Here is a 15,836-nt window from a genome sequence, read left to right on the forward strand (position 1 = left end):
TTTAAAATTACCAAGCCAAACCCTTTTTAATGTGAAATATTTGTATTAAATGTTAAATTATCTGTGAACTCAGTGTTGTTGAAGAGTTCGTAATTGTAATTATTCCCTATAATATATCTTAATTCGGAAAGAAATCTATAAGAATCTGGACCACGCGCTAGCCCAGCAGAGACGAAAGGAGCCTGCCTAATTAATTATTGGAAATAATTATTCAATCCACGAGACCGTCAAGAACTTCATTTATGTGAGTGATAAGTCAAACGAGCTCGTTTTAGGTTTTCTACGTATAGTGGGGAAATAATTAAAAGCGCTATTCAAATTGACTTAAATTAAAATAAGAAGTCACAACGTGTTGAGTGATATCACATAGTCATAAGAACATTTTATAAATTTATTTGATATATAGGAAGCTTACTTCCATGCACGGCCCAAATTCATATAAATCCCTGAGATCTCATGTTAGATATTAATTGTTAATTATTATTTTTGCAATTGAACATAGTATATCATATCAACCTATAGACCAAACAGGTTTATATTTGTAGAATTTTGAATTGATGGAAGTCCAAGCATCAGTGCTAAATATAATATATTTATAAATTTTTAAAGCTCGCTATTGTGAATATTAGCAAATCTTGTGATAATTATTCAGATTTTAGAAAGAATTATTTAAGAAAAATTATAGATATATCGAATATTTTATATACACTTTTTTATGGGAAATATTTTGTGTTTTATGTCAGCATACAAAACCATAGAATTTTTTATTACATACTTTTACTATCGATTTTGAATTCTGTTTGATTGTTTAATTGAATTTGTGATTATTTTGCTAGATTATTTGTTGGAATTTGATTCATCATTATGAATGTATTTTACTTTTATATGTATTATTTGTTTTGTTATTTTTATTCTCTCACATTGTTGTACTTGAGTTGAAAATTGGTGTAACCGTTGGAAATCAGATAAATAAACAGTTAAACACAGTTATAATAAGCAAAGGATAAGCTGATGAAAAGTGGAATCGCTTGTTCGTGGCACATAAGTCTGAACGCACCTTTGTAATTTTCTTTTCAGTTCAATGCTCACAAAGCAATGTACCGATATGGTTATATTTGCGAAGTCATCACAACCGAACGATGGAAGAAAATATGACATGCAATTTGAGACAAATGCGTAAAGAATTCATGAATGCTCAAATGCGAACCAAGTCTGCAATAGTGAGATGGCTGTTTGGGAATACGTAACAAATAGTGTGTTGAGCTGGTGAGTGAGTATTGCCTCTAGAAAACAGGATAGCATTAGAGATTTTGAAATATTCATGTGTGTAGCGGGTTGCCTCATTGCGCCGTATCTGCTGCTCACCAATGCAATCTGTGTTGCTGTATCAATACTCTGATAATTCCGAGCATTGCCGATGAAAAAGTGCTACTTTAGATTTTTTTTCAAATTCGAGAAAGTATTGTTAAATACCTATAGTTGAGAAAGTATTACTATATGTATCGAGCTGATAATTATCTCCAAATTATAAGGACTGAGCTATCGTTTATCATCTTCCAACCTTATTTGACAAATATTTTTATTTGAGAATACATTTTAAATAATGTAATTATTAATGGGCTCCAAGGCTTAATCGAACATGAATTCAAATGGCGCAATGTATTGGTTGTGGATACAAATACGATGAGTAGTTATCTTTCAGAAAAGTATTTGGTAGGCGAAAAAGTAATCACACTATTTGGTTGAATTAATTTGTTTTATTAAAGTTGCATATTATGTTGTGTTTCACTCTTATAGACCTGAATGATTGAAAGAATCAGATTAAGTTTTTTTTTCAAATGGAATGAGACAATCATTGCTCAACTTTTCCCTGTTTCATATAGAGTTTAAAGTTTCAGTAAGATCCCATCCAATAATAAATAATCAATGGCATATTTCCGTAAATTACCATTTAGCGTAAAGCGTTCCCATACTTTCAATAAATCATGGGAGTCTTGAGTCTTGAAAATTTGGTAGAGGTATAATGCTATCCTATTTTTTGTAACTTTCACTTAGTATAAGTTTACTGTGCAAGCTATATGTGTGTGTGTCTTCCTGCTATGCACGACCGATCTCACAGTTGAAGTCGAAATGACACGTTGAGTGAGTGAGTGCTCGCTGAGTGAGCTGAGAGACAGTGCTAGTCGAATTTGTCATCCGACAGAAAGAGGAGACACCTCTCAGCTTCCAACTCTCTACGTTCTCTCACTCTTTTCGTTTCAAGCCGGCAACACACACCAATTAGAAGCGGAATGCGACAGGATTCGCCAGCAGCCGACTCGCTGCTGGTAATTAGTCGTCGAAACGTCACTCAAATTTTATTGATGACGCGCAAGAAGTGTGCAATCGGACAGAGCCACCCTTTCTAGTCGCCACACTGCCAGCGCTGCTTAAAGTGCCGTAAAATCGAAATCATTAAATCGCCGGCTGAATTTCGAGTTGTGCCGTCGCGCACTGCACAAATGAACCAGGTTATCAATTAGTGAGATGATGCAGAACGCTGTTCAAAATAGACTGCTGACCGGTTCGTTTAGTAATATTATTTCCAGGCTCACTCATTTTTTCGAATATTCTTCCATAAAGGTTGCATTCATGATGTGCTAGTTTGTAATTTATTTCTGAGAACAAAAAATCATATCATTAATTGATATATCAGAAACATTTTTTTGGTTACGAATCTAGTTTCATTTTTTATTACTATCATTGTTCTCGTCCTCATTAGAGTAAAATGCAATCATTGCTTTTTACAATACACTCATCACTGGAACCTTTCAATAATTTCTCTCTAGTTGCAACATTATAATAATTATTATGGAAGAAATTCATATTTCTAATTGTATATAATTGGTATTTCTTGGTATGAACAAGCATCTTGATTCAGTTATGTTCCCGAATGTGATTTATCACAAACTTTCAAACCATTATGTGCAAATAAGGCTAAAAACTTTTCGCAGTCCCCACAACAAGAGTATAAAGAACTAAGGGATAACAGAAACAAAATTCGTTATATTCAAATAAATATAATTAGACTAATTCAAAATAAATAATTGAATACTTAAATAACTTGAATTGATATCAGTTCTAAGATCAATTAATCAAGGTACAATAATCACATTCATATTTCACAACTTATATTACGAATATCAAGCCTATAACAATAACATAGTCCATTTAGAGTTATTATGATTTGTAAATAATATTATTCACTAGTATTGACATTCAGGGAGCTTGTGCAATTCAAAAAGTTGACTCAAAAACCAAAGACAAATTAAACAAAAACTAATTGAATAGAAATTTGCCTCAATTAGCTCGATAGATTGGGAGATAGATTTAGGGAGATATCGATGATCAAACTTGATCGGCAAAAACTCTGCATTATCAGACTTTGGATTGAAACAATTGAAACCAATGTTTATGATGGTTATCCTGAATTTTCAACTTATAAAGAAAGGATGATTGATGATGTCTTGATTTTCACCATCGAAGATCAAACAATAAGGTATCCTAATAATAGTGTGATCCATTTTATGAAAATAAAAGTAATCTCATTGCTATCAAACAAGTTTTTCAAACTATTTAGAGAATATATAAATAGGGATGTGATGATGATGTGATGTATGTTGTCAGTGTATGTGTGAGAATACATTGATCGATGAAGTGATTTTAGTAAGTCTATGGTGGTAGGCTAATAGGAATTATTGACTTGGCACTGGTTAATGATGTATCAGACGCCATCCAAAGACACCGGCTTGTCAGTGGATGATTCCTGCTGCCGGTAGTAGGCATAAGCGAGGTCGTGTCCGAAGCTACGGTCCCAGCCGCCTCCTCCGCCACCCCCCATGGCTACCGCCCCACTGCTGACCGCGTTGGTCAAACTGCTCCACGCCGATCCACCGCCTCCGCCGCCTCCCGAGCTGCCGTAGCCGCCACTGCTGCCTCCGCCACCCCCACTCGCACCCCAGCCACCGCCTCCACCGCCTCCGCCACCCCCACTCGAGCTCCAATCTGACTGGCTCACCCCGGCCGGAGGGTAGCCCATTACCGCATCATGTGAGCCCTTACAGCCGCACATACTTCCCTGATGATACAAACAAATAATATGATAATATCTGAGTTTTCTTGTCTTTTGTGATAATATCTGAATTTGAGAGAGAAATATATTATTGGATGAATCCTGTTGTTTCTCTCCAAATCAATTTTTAAATTTGTGAATGGAATAAAAAAAACATGTTGATGCTGGGCTACAAACTCATGCATAAACGATTTGAAACGTACATTCGACTGAATTGGGAATTGCGAGAATCATTGCAATGAAAAATACTAATAGGAGGATATCCAATCTCAATATCAAACAATGAAATTGATAAATAAGATATGTTCACAATTATCATCAATGATGTAGAACGGGTAATCACAATGGATGTCAATGATATTGATCAACAAAATCTACACTTGATATTCATCATTCATTTAAGCAGAAAAAACGAACAACATGGGCGGATACTCCAGCTCAGGACATTTAATTTCATCACCAAAAAAGTGATATGATCTTGAAATATATTATCCTTCCGTGTCACTTGTTTCCGTTATGTATTTCTGTATGTATTATCTTGTGATGAATGAATTATTTTCTATTTCAAGCATTTAAATGATTCTAAAAAAATATTGAAATTCTAATAATATGTGTTTAAAATGTATGATTTCAATCATATACTTTAAAGGACTGGCAATTTCAAATTTGACTTTTTCGAAAGAAAAAATTTTGTCGAGTTTTTTTTAGAAATGAATTCATTTACAAGGAAAAAAAGTACACTCACTTCTTGTGCTATAACCAGTGGCGGCTCGTCCTATGTGTTCAATGGTTCATTGAACCCCCAGAATTGAATCAACTTCCTATACAATGATGAATTTGCAACTCGAATAATTATTATATTTTTATTTACTGCCACGAAATCATTAAATTACATCTCAACATTTTTCATCTACGTAAACTTAACGTTGATGTTTTGCTGCCGGTGCCTGAGAATCCGGAGTGGCTTGCTTGATACAGCACCGAATGGGAAGACGAGACGCGTGGAGGTGGAAAGCAGTGTTCATCCCCCGATGTGAACCCAAAAACAGGGCTGGGTGAGGTAGTGGTACGGAGGAGGGGAATCGGTTTACTAGCACGGATTTGGTTCACAATCCTGTCTGAACCAATTTTGCACGAGTTCAACCGAGAGTAGCCGAACCTAGCCGAGGCAAGTGAAGCATTCGGTAAACTTCGGAATGAATCGTGAATATTCGTGATACGGATTCAGTAGCAGTGCAATCTTGAACATACCAATAAATTCAAATTTGGTGGCAGTAAACAGTAAAAAAGCGGTAAACAAGAAGTAGAAAGCGTGACAGTTTTGAGGTTATACGATATGATTTCGGGTATATATATTATACTGTATACAGTTGTGATAGATTTCACTGCATTTTCGTTGTATAATTGTTTTTGCGTGTAGAAGAATATAGTAATTTCTAGTGTGTTTCGTGTATTCGTGAGTATTTCGAGTGTGTCCATTTCTTTTAGTGAGAGTGTGAATATAATTTATTGTGTTACCGTAACAGCATTTTGATGAAGAAATATGATAAGGTTCAGTATTTTTGTTGAATACAAACAATATTGATATTGAGGATAGGTGTAAAATAAAAACATGGTGACCAACTCCCGAAGTAAAAATCAAACAAGAAAAATATGAACAGGACAAAAAATTTATATTTGTAGAAATATGCTCAATCTTTGGGGTGTAATTATTATTGATCACCTTTACACTTGATTATGCTCAATACTCTATATCCTCTTGACCTTTCTCTCCAATAGATCATGAGGTTGAACCCCCAAGCTAGAAGATCACGAGCCGCTACTGGCTATAACCATTTGGTTACTGTCAGGACACTTCAATATTCAACAACATTTTTGTAACTAGCGATGGGCTTAAATATCTAGGATTGCGAATTCCATTCACACATATTGGGTTCTTCAAAAATATACCGAATTAGTAACCATTCTGATAAGACATAAGTGATAATATAGTGCAACTACTCACCCCTCCACAGCTGCATCCCCCTCCACCTCCTCCCATCATTTTCATTCCTCCTTTGGACATGAACTTCATTATCAACATGAACGCTGACAGCAAGAAGCCGATCTTCCCCAGCAGCAGGGCTTTGATTTTCTTCAGAGCAATGAGCTTGATCAAGATTGGCCCCAGAATAGCCATTTTTATCATCATCACCTTTCCAATAATCATTGATAGTTTCTTGATAATTTTGCTCTTCTTCTTCATCAGCTTCTTCTTTTTCTTCTTCTTGCCTCTTCCTGGAAATCAAACATATTACAGTATAATGAATTCAGTGATTTATTTATTCTATATAGTACAATATTATTCGATTTATTGTTCCAAATGTACCATTTGAAGTTACACCTACTGGGAATAATTCATTTTTATATTATTCTTCAGTTCATTCTTCTTTCCCCACATATTCTACAGATGAATGAGTGAGTAGCAAGGATAATTTTAATAGATTTAGATACTTCTGTTTGTGTTTAATTGATCTGTTTTTTCAATTTGAAGAGTGAAGAAATTAACATAATGATCTTCAATTGCTCCGTTCACTTGTTCTCCTACTGCTATCTTACCTTCAAATGAGTCCTCTGAATATCCAGAGAAGTCGAAATCCACGTAGTCATTCGATCTTGCCACAGCGTCATTGCTACTCCAATTGGGCAGCGCCAGTCTTATCACGCGATTATCGATGAATCTCTCGAATGCCAGCTCGATGAGTTGCACCAGCCTCTGGCCCTGCGAGGCGCTGCGCGCAAACAGCAGGTCCTCTGTTATTTGCGGCGTGGCGGCTTCTGTCGTTCGCACTACTGAAATCCATCCATCTGAACACAAACAAATAAGTATGAAGCTGCTACTCACATCGATATTTCCAGATGGAAAATAATCATTAGAAAGGGTACTATATATAGATTTCCAACTATATAGGTTCTCAACTGGGGCTGCAGATGTTAGACCAGATGCTCTCCAGTGGCTGAGTGACCTGGAAGTACCGATCTAAAAGTTTATATTCGTATTTTTTCATGTAACTTTGTTTTAACTTTTTTGACAAAGCTACTCAACCAGCAAGCATATAATTTTAATTTTTCTTGACTCTTTTCTAGCGAGGATAGTACTATGTTTTCCCGCTGACCATACGAATGAGAAGGGAAAACACCAACAGATTAGTTGGATAGAAGTTTGAGAATATCCAGCGAGTTCAATATTTATTCAAAACACACTCGAAATTAATATAATGTGGAGGAACAATATAGGCCTACAATAAAACAATTACAGTAATGCAATTGCAATGGATTGTCTCTCAAGAGTGAATAAACAAGGCCTATCTCCTGAAATGATAAGGAGCGATTTTAATGCTTCTATGGAATGTCAAAATATTCTTTAAATCGAATGAATTCCGCAGATAGATAGATATGAATGCCTTTTTATTTATAGAATGCTACGGTCATTGTAACGTCGAGAAACATAAAAACAAGAATTTACATTTCTGGGACAAGAACCAGCATGAAAACTACTTCAACATGAATGGTCAGTTCATTTGATGGTGCTATAATCTTTGATTATCCAGCGATATTATTGTGAAAAACTGTGATAAAATAATATAGAAATAGAAAAAATATATAAAAGAATATGAAAATCAGTAATGAGGATTATTCTTAATTTTGAAAGTATTCATCTAAATTGAACCTTCTGAAACCATCTGAATTTATCATCTGAATTAAATTAATTTTATTCAGTATTCAACTGAATAAAATCAGTATTCATCTGATTCGAATGATATCATATTTTGATTTACTTCTCGCCAGATTTAATAACCATGAATTATCCTGATAGAAAATTCCCATACAACTATTCATCTGAGCGTTTGAGATTATTCACCTATACAAGCGCTGGGCGGGATTCGAACCTGCTAAAGGATGGTGATGCTTTATCTGAGTGGGCTCTCGCAGTCCGCAAAGTATGTTTTTAACTCTAAGCAATTATCTATTATTGACAATATTTCAAGGTTACTGATTAGTCTCATCTATGAATACGTGTGATTACAAGGTCTACTCACCATAGACACTAATCTCTCGCATTTTGTCGAAGTAATCCAACAGAACAAGAAGTTTTCTTCCAAAGCAGGGGTACGATAGCTTGTAGAGACACTCTGAGTACATTTCGTTGAAAACCTGCCTGGGTAATAATCCATTAGAGGCTGCTACTACTGGAGCTGGAGTGACTGTTGTCTCTTCTTCTATGTTGGTCTCGGCTGCCACAGTAGATGTGATATTTTCTGCCCTGCACAATGCACACAATAGAATGATGGTGATAATTGAACAAAGAGCTTGAGTCCAAAAACGCGACATTCTGCATCCGAATAAGAATAGAATTAAAGCAGCACTGTTCGAGCTTCCGTGGACCGTATTATTGTGGTAGAGATCTGTGATTTCTGGTGTTTATAAAGAGTTATCATCAGGCTCGTGACTTGTGTCTCGGTAAATGTTCAGTTTTCACTTCGAATGCGGTCGCGGAAACGTGACAAATGTAACCCGGTATTGGGAGTCTCATCAATTATTGCCTCTATCTATAGGCATTGAGAAGTAGCTCAGTGGGCTTCTTGCATAAACTGTGAAGCTGTTTCAAGGCTTCATTCGAATAATATAGTGAGTTTATACAAGGAACTCACACAGGTGTCATCCATTTTTACTTTCCTTGTCCTATTACCATAGGTAAGGATAGTATTGCTACACGATATCTCATCTCCCAATTAACCGAATGACTTGAAATTTGGAACTTAAGGTCCTTACAATATAAGGATCCGACACGAACAATTTCGATCTAATGCAATCCAAAATGGCGGATAAAATAGCGAAAATGTTGTCAAAAACAGGGGTTTTCGCGATTTTCTTGAAAACGACTCCAATGATTTTGATCAAATTTATACCTAAAATAGTCATTGATAAGCTCTATCAACTGCCACAAATCCTATATCTGTAAAAATTCCAGGAGCTCCGCCCTTTCTATGCAAAGTTTGATTTTTCAAATTCCCAATTATCAGGCTTCAGATACGATTTAAACAAAAAATTCGAAATGGAAAAAATTAGGCATGAAAATCTGTACAATTAATGTTCAATAGCATTTTTACCTAAAATTTAAAATAAGCTCGAAATTCGAGAAAATGTTATTATTTCAATTGCAAACTTTTGGCTACTGTTGATTCTATTGAATCATTCACTATGAAAAGATAGCAGACTTCGTGTGTCTCCAGCGTTATTGTCCTGTCACCAGCTGGCTTGGATCTCTGAATAGTAGACTTGAGATGCGCGTGAACACTAGCTCACACACTGTTTATTGCAGTTTCTAGGAAATCACTACTCATTGATTATTAATTCAAGATAGAAATCATTTTAAAATTTTATTCTCATAGCCTTTATTTTTGACTGTGTATTGTTTAAATTTGATAGGAAAAGTTCTGGTCTTGATCTTTTTATCCTTCCATATAAAGCGATTGTACTTATTGTAATGAATAAGTACAATAATTCATTCATCAATGAATGAAAATGTCACACGATAAATTATTTACAATAAAAGAATAGGTGTAAAAATTCACTTATCCATACTTTCCTCTGTAATTGAGGCTGATCAATTCATTTCCTGAAATAATTCTATTATAATGAGAAAGTTCATGTGCGAGTATTCAATAGCTCTGTCATGTCCTATTATATTGGCAGAAATGCAAACAAATACATTTATGTGAAGTTAAGAACTCATTCATTCATAATTTTCGCCATTTTCATCTTCAACCTATCAGAAAAGTGAATCGACGCTCTATAACGAATGGAATATAATAAATTGACCCTCACAAAAATTCCGAGAGTTCCAGCAGTTTGTAAGTTAACCCAAAAAAGAAATTCGAATTTTCAGCATTTAAATTCAAATTCATTTTTTGCATGAATCAAATACACAGTTAAATATATTTCAATAATAATCAATTAATAATAATAATTAGTTCAATTATGAATGAGTTAACATGTACACTTATATTGTAGTCAATCACACTTGATCATAATACGCATTGTACAATGTATACATAATAATCCTTATGAAACCAAAATGTGAAAAGAGAAAAAAATCACATGCATCTTATCCACGAAGGCTTAAGACTATGTGTGGAGAGGAGTCTGTTCTTTATTGAGAGAATAATTGTTTTGTGGTTTGATAAGAATAAGTCATTCTTGAATTGATAATTATTAAAATTTACTGAGAGGATGATACACTTCGAGAGCATTCATGCAACCCAATTAAGAACCCGTCAATTGTTGAGTAGAAGCTATAAACAATGTGTTATTGTACTTGAACACATTATAACACCTTAAAAAAATAAACAAAACCTATACCCAACCAAAACCATTAAAACACCTAAAAAAATAATCAAAAGTACAAAAAAATAGTAATAAATAAATTGTAGATAAATAATTTTTTGTAACTACAACTTTTAATGAAAAAAATTGATGATAATAAATTATTGGTAATTAGAATGCATTATGGATTCTATGTTTTCCCTACCAATCTCCCTCAACCATATTTTGATGTGTTTATTATACGCATAAGGTGAACAGTTATGAGCATTACGAAAGGTGGAAGGAATATTTCTGTATAAAAGTTGTGCAATATAGTGGCTGTTTGTTGTTGAGTGAGTTTTAATAAGTCTCGGAATTTCAATGCCAATGGAATTTTCTGAGCGTGTTGTGTGATTGTGATTTTTTAAACATATTATCACTGTTTGCACGAATGAAGGAAGATGAGTAAGCTTCTGACATACAATTGTCGAATGTCAAGGACTTTAAACTCATCTTATATTTCATTAGTCGGAGTGCGAATGGGTTTGCTAAGTTATACATGGGTGATAACTATTCATTATTTATTGATTTCACATACATTTCAATTCATGTTTCTATAAATTAGTGAGATGGGAGATGAAATCCCAATGCTATGAAATCATCCCATTTTCTGAGTAAACATTCATCAGGCTTTTTGTTTTCCAATACTGAGAGTACGCAGATCTGCAGGCCTCACCCGCAACCGCTCATTAGCATTGAAAATACGTGCGATTTATTCGCGACAGCAAGCATTGTTAACTGTTCAAGTGAGCTGGCAACTAATTTTCGCGGAGCCGCTCAAGCTGATTAATTACGGTTAATAGAAGTTGTTACTGCTGTTCTTTGAGCCGTTGACGGTGTTTCCGTTGTTGTTGTTGTTGTAGTTGTTGTTGATAGTCTTGAGAAGGAAGTGACGACGCTCGCTGGTCGGGTTGAATTAGAATGACGAGAATAAAGGAGACACCGATGAAGGGAGCATGAGGAAAGAGAATCCTGAACGGATAAGGGTGTGAGGAAATGGAAGAGGGTGGTGTCGAGTTATGGAACTTGCAATTCGAGAATTGGATCGCGATGGGTGGGTGTGCAGGGTGGGGGTTGGTGAAAAGTGGAGCAGGGAAGCAGGAGTGGATTTTTGTTGCGTTGCTGCCATTAGAGGGAAACTTGGCCGCAAACAAAACCTCGCTTATAAGCGATGTCATCTCGTTCTCGTTTCCTGAGAAACGGGCGGAAAGGAAACCTCATTAACGAATGGGTGGGTATACAACAAGACTTGTATTTCTCTGAAATCCGACGGATAAATAATCACTGCTAATTCTCGCAAAGCACGTTGCTAAATAAGATATTAAATTTGTGAGATTAATCTTTGTAGGGAATCATTGTCTACCATGATCTCCTGAAACTGGGAGGTATAGGGTTAAACGATGAAGATGGAGAGTGACTAGCTGGCCCAGTTACACACACATCGTTTTTTGAACATACGATTTTTTGCGTCATTATAAATTCTATAAGATTGAATGGATGATGTCAAGCAGATGATGATTGTCAAGTTTCGTTTAATCTGGTAGAATTGGCTTCAGGCTTCTGCACCGTCAAAGGATTACGACTGGAGAATGATTAAAAGTTATATATTTCCAATGTGAATGAACAGACCCGTAATATACATGAATGTATGAATACATAAAACATGAATATTTTGTTTCTTCAACAAAAAGCGGCAAATTAGTTGAATAAGAAACTTAAAAATTTAGAGTAACTTGCATATTCATAAGAATTTCCTTGTTAACGAGAAAATAATTTTAGGTATAAAATAAAATAGATTTATTAATAATTTTAGAAAATAAAATAGGTATCGTTCCTTTCAGAGAGTTCACAGTATCATATTATATTTGAATGATGATAATTCATAATATATCTCTGATATTAGCAGAATATTGCAATTCAAAAGCAAAAACCCAAAACTTCTCATTTTCAATCACTGAAGATTATTTAAGAATATGCTCAAAATGTCCACCAATTGAAGTTATACTATCTTTTCAATTTTTATGTTCCACGGCAAATACAATACTGTTCATAAAACGACCGCAATCCACACAGAATGTTACACGATAGTTCAAGGATAATCTACTCGCACTGCTGTGTGTATCTAATACTATTAAACGAGCAATTCCTGTTTATATGTTTATATGTCTGTATGTGACCGGATCTCGAAAACGGCTCTAACGTTTCTCACAAAATTTGGAACAAAGTGGGTTTATGATATGAAAATTCGATTCACTAGGTCTCAACCCTGAGATAACTCGCTGAAGGATATCAAAAGGATAAATACGTCCTCGGAAAAACAGCTGGAAACTTTGTCGTCTGTCGATACCGTAATGAATATTCCTCAGCTGATCTCACGTGAAGGATAATCCAGCAAGAAAAACGTATTTTTGTTTATTTCTTTTTTTTAGAAAACATGTTTACTTCAGAAAGTCCAAAATTGTTACTAGATGCTGTTAGCGTGGAATAGCCATGTACATAGTATTATATCATATCATTATAAATCGAATTCAAAGTATATCTATTTGTAATTGATGATGTGTTTGTTTTTTGAAGTGTGAATAAATTGTTATTTTGATGAGTGATAGTAGCTCAATCTAGATTTTGATTTGGAATGTAGTAAACATTTGAAAAGGGACAGTTTTGCGCATAAGCCTGTTGTGCCTCCTCATATAACTGTGAAAATAATTGTACAACTGAAAAAAAATTGATATCAACTATAAATTCAATCTTTCGTTACAAATTTTCTATACTTTTACACTTCTGAGCAAAGCTCGGTCTCTCGTATTACCGATTGAGTTACCAACACAAGGGCTACGTGCAACAACACAACATTTTCCTTCATTCGAAATGAATTACCACTTGCAATAGGGTAACAGGACTAAAATATCACTTTGTATTATGATTATTCATTATATTTCATCATAAATTAATATAATAAAATAATTATCCCCTTATTGGATGCAAATGCTCCACAATTATGAGAGAGTCGTGAACAAGATTATTTTTTTAAACTCTTCCACTATCGCACAGTATATCTCTCTCTTCATGTTTTTTCATCTGTCTGAAGCAGTGCATTAATTGTGTTCATCATGCGGTTAACAAGGATCGATTGAACAGATAAATGGCTGGGAGGTTTATCGTAGCAAGACATGTTGAACATGTTTTTCTGAGTATGTTAGAAGAGAAGCAGAAGTGTTTGGCAAGACTTACAATCCAGCGTCACTGCCAAGTGTCAAAACATACACACCGACTTGTCACAACTCGAAACAGGACCACACAATTCAAGCTCCCCCTCCAAACCCCTTTCCACCTACAACCCTCCCCCACACTCTTCAATCTGCCGTCAACATTTCGGTGAAACGATCGCCCACCCCGGTCGGCGTTATTTTTCAAAAGATACTAACTGACGAGGCAAATAAAACATAGACTTTAGTCTCTTGCACCGTTTTCAAAAAGTAGAGAGAGTCGGAAATGATTAGACAGACTATTTTTCACCGCTTAAACGTTTTGCTCAGCTGAATTCAACCTAAAAGCATGGGCCAAGCCAAGTCATCGAAACTCGGCATCCATTTGTTATATGAACTATTTTCATAAGGATTTACTTCATTCAAATAAGACGTCATTGATCATTCAAGTGAACAGTAATGATTTAACTTTATATTAATTCTTCGATATTAAAATAACGTGATATCTTTTCTTATACTGTACATGATTCGATATTGTCCAGCCCGATTCTCGAATCAGGGAAAATGATAAGAGCGAGAGACTATGAATTTGGAGCTATGAATAATGGAATTATGAATTTGGATCATAGCTTTCGGCTACTGAGGATTTGATTCTTGTAAGTCAGGAATCAATTTGGACTACTTGTATTTGAGTTTTGCTCAACCCTTATTCAATTGTGTATCTTCATATCTAATATCGGGGCACCAAGCATCGCTCGTTATTTATTTATTGACTTTTGATAAACCGAACACAATTCTTTAAAATGATTGGGGAAGTACTAACAGGCACAGACCAAAACTGTTTCATTCCCGAATGTTGATTTATACACTATAAATAGTCCAGAAAGTAGGTTATGTTCCATACACTTCAATTCAGGTTCAATTATCTGTGCAAACATTTGAAAAAAATATAATTTAGATTGTATACAAACCAAATTGAATAACAAAATAATACTCACTAATCACTGTAAATTGTCAAATAATGATCAATTTTGAAAATTATGATATACTCTAGTTTAGGAGGATTATCATGACATGACAATAAATCAGATTATGTTGATCAAATCGATTAAATTGTCTAGCTAGATAAAATTTCTTGCTGATTGATTATGATTACACAGCTGGAAGTAATTTTGTCTCTCTCCCACACAGGCACACGCATCTTCTGTTATCGAGAGACGACGAAATTATCATCTGTTTTCCAAGGATGAATTATCCTTTTAATGTCGTTCAGCAAGTTTTCCAAAGAATGAGACCTAGTGCAATCGAATCCTTATATCATAAACCTACTATGTTCCAAATTTCGTGAAAATCGTTAGAGCCGTTTTCGAGATCCGTAAAACATAAATAACTAGGTATAAAAATAACCAGATAATTATATAAATACAGAAATTGCTCGCTTAATATAATAGGATAGTTATATTCCACTCTACCATTTCCTCATGCATCTCCAAGCTTGACTATTGAAGAAAAGTTGGAAATAGAATGTATCCAAAATATTGTTTTTTAATTAAAATATGAAACCAATCTTCGAGCACAGAATGATAGAATTCTAAAATGCATTTTATCTCCTGCGATGAAAATCATGATTTTTCATTGACAAAAATTCAAATAATGAGGAGAATAACAGTGAAAGTAGCTAATTTTCGTTACATTGCGCTCTTGAAATAATTATATCCAATTATATTGAGAGAAATGAAGTCGTGCTCTTCTTTCGCTTTCCAGACCGCTGAGTTTCTTTTCATTAGACTTTTCGAGATCAAAACTTCTAGATTGGATAAGAAAAACAAGGCATGGAGAAACTTCTTTTATTTAAGCCCTGATTGCTGCTAATTGGAAGCTCTCTTTTGATAATGAACGGCCGTCTTCGCCAACAGTTTATGATAATTGAGTTTTTCATTACGCAATATCTCAAAGATGACTCAATTAAAATGAAAACTTTTCTGCGCGCTTCGCCAATCGTAGCTCAAGGAGAAATAAAAACTCTCTCCATTGTCTTTGGGTTTGATAAAGCATCTGACTCGCGCTCTCCCTTGCAAATTAAAGGAAATACTTTGGAAGAACAATTTTTAATG

At 34.8% G+C, this 15,836-nt stretch overlaps 1 protein-coding gene across 2 annotated transcripts in view; it reads right to left on the reverse strand.

Moving 5' to 3' along the window:
• Positions 1-3,120: 3,120 nt before the first annotated feature.
• The window catches only part of LOC120350418 (keratin, type II cytoskeletal 2 epidermal-like), a 68,978-nt gene continuing 56,262 nt past the window's right edge, over positions 3,121-15,836 (reverse strand). Inside the window, exons 2-5 of one of the 2 annotated variants that reach the window (XM_039423726.1) lie at positions 8,191-8,414; positions 6,710-6,958; positions 6,117-6,388; positions 3,121-4,117 (exon numbers count right to left, since the gene is read on the reverse strand). In XM_039423726.1, the coding sequence (XP_039279660.1) occupies positions 3,764-4,117; positions 6,117-6,388; positions 6,710-6,958; positions 8,191-8,293 (978 nt within the window). In that variant the 5' untranslated portion in view covers positions 8,294-8,414 and the 3' untranslated portion in view covers positions 3,121-3,763. Of the gene's footprint in view, positions 4,118-6,116; positions 6,389-6,709; positions 6,959-8,190; positions 8,928-15,836 lie in introns of those variants that run through there. The other variant, XM_039423715.1, reaches the window with a different exon arrangement.

The sequence above is a fragment of the Nilaparvata lugens genome, chromosome 1 (assembly GCF_014356525.2).
Source record: "Nilaparvata lugens isolate BPH chromosome 1, ASM1435652v1, whole genome shotgun sequence".
NCBI lineage: Eukaryota > Metazoa > Arthropoda > Insecta > Hemiptera > Delphacidae > Nilaparvata > Nilaparvata lugens.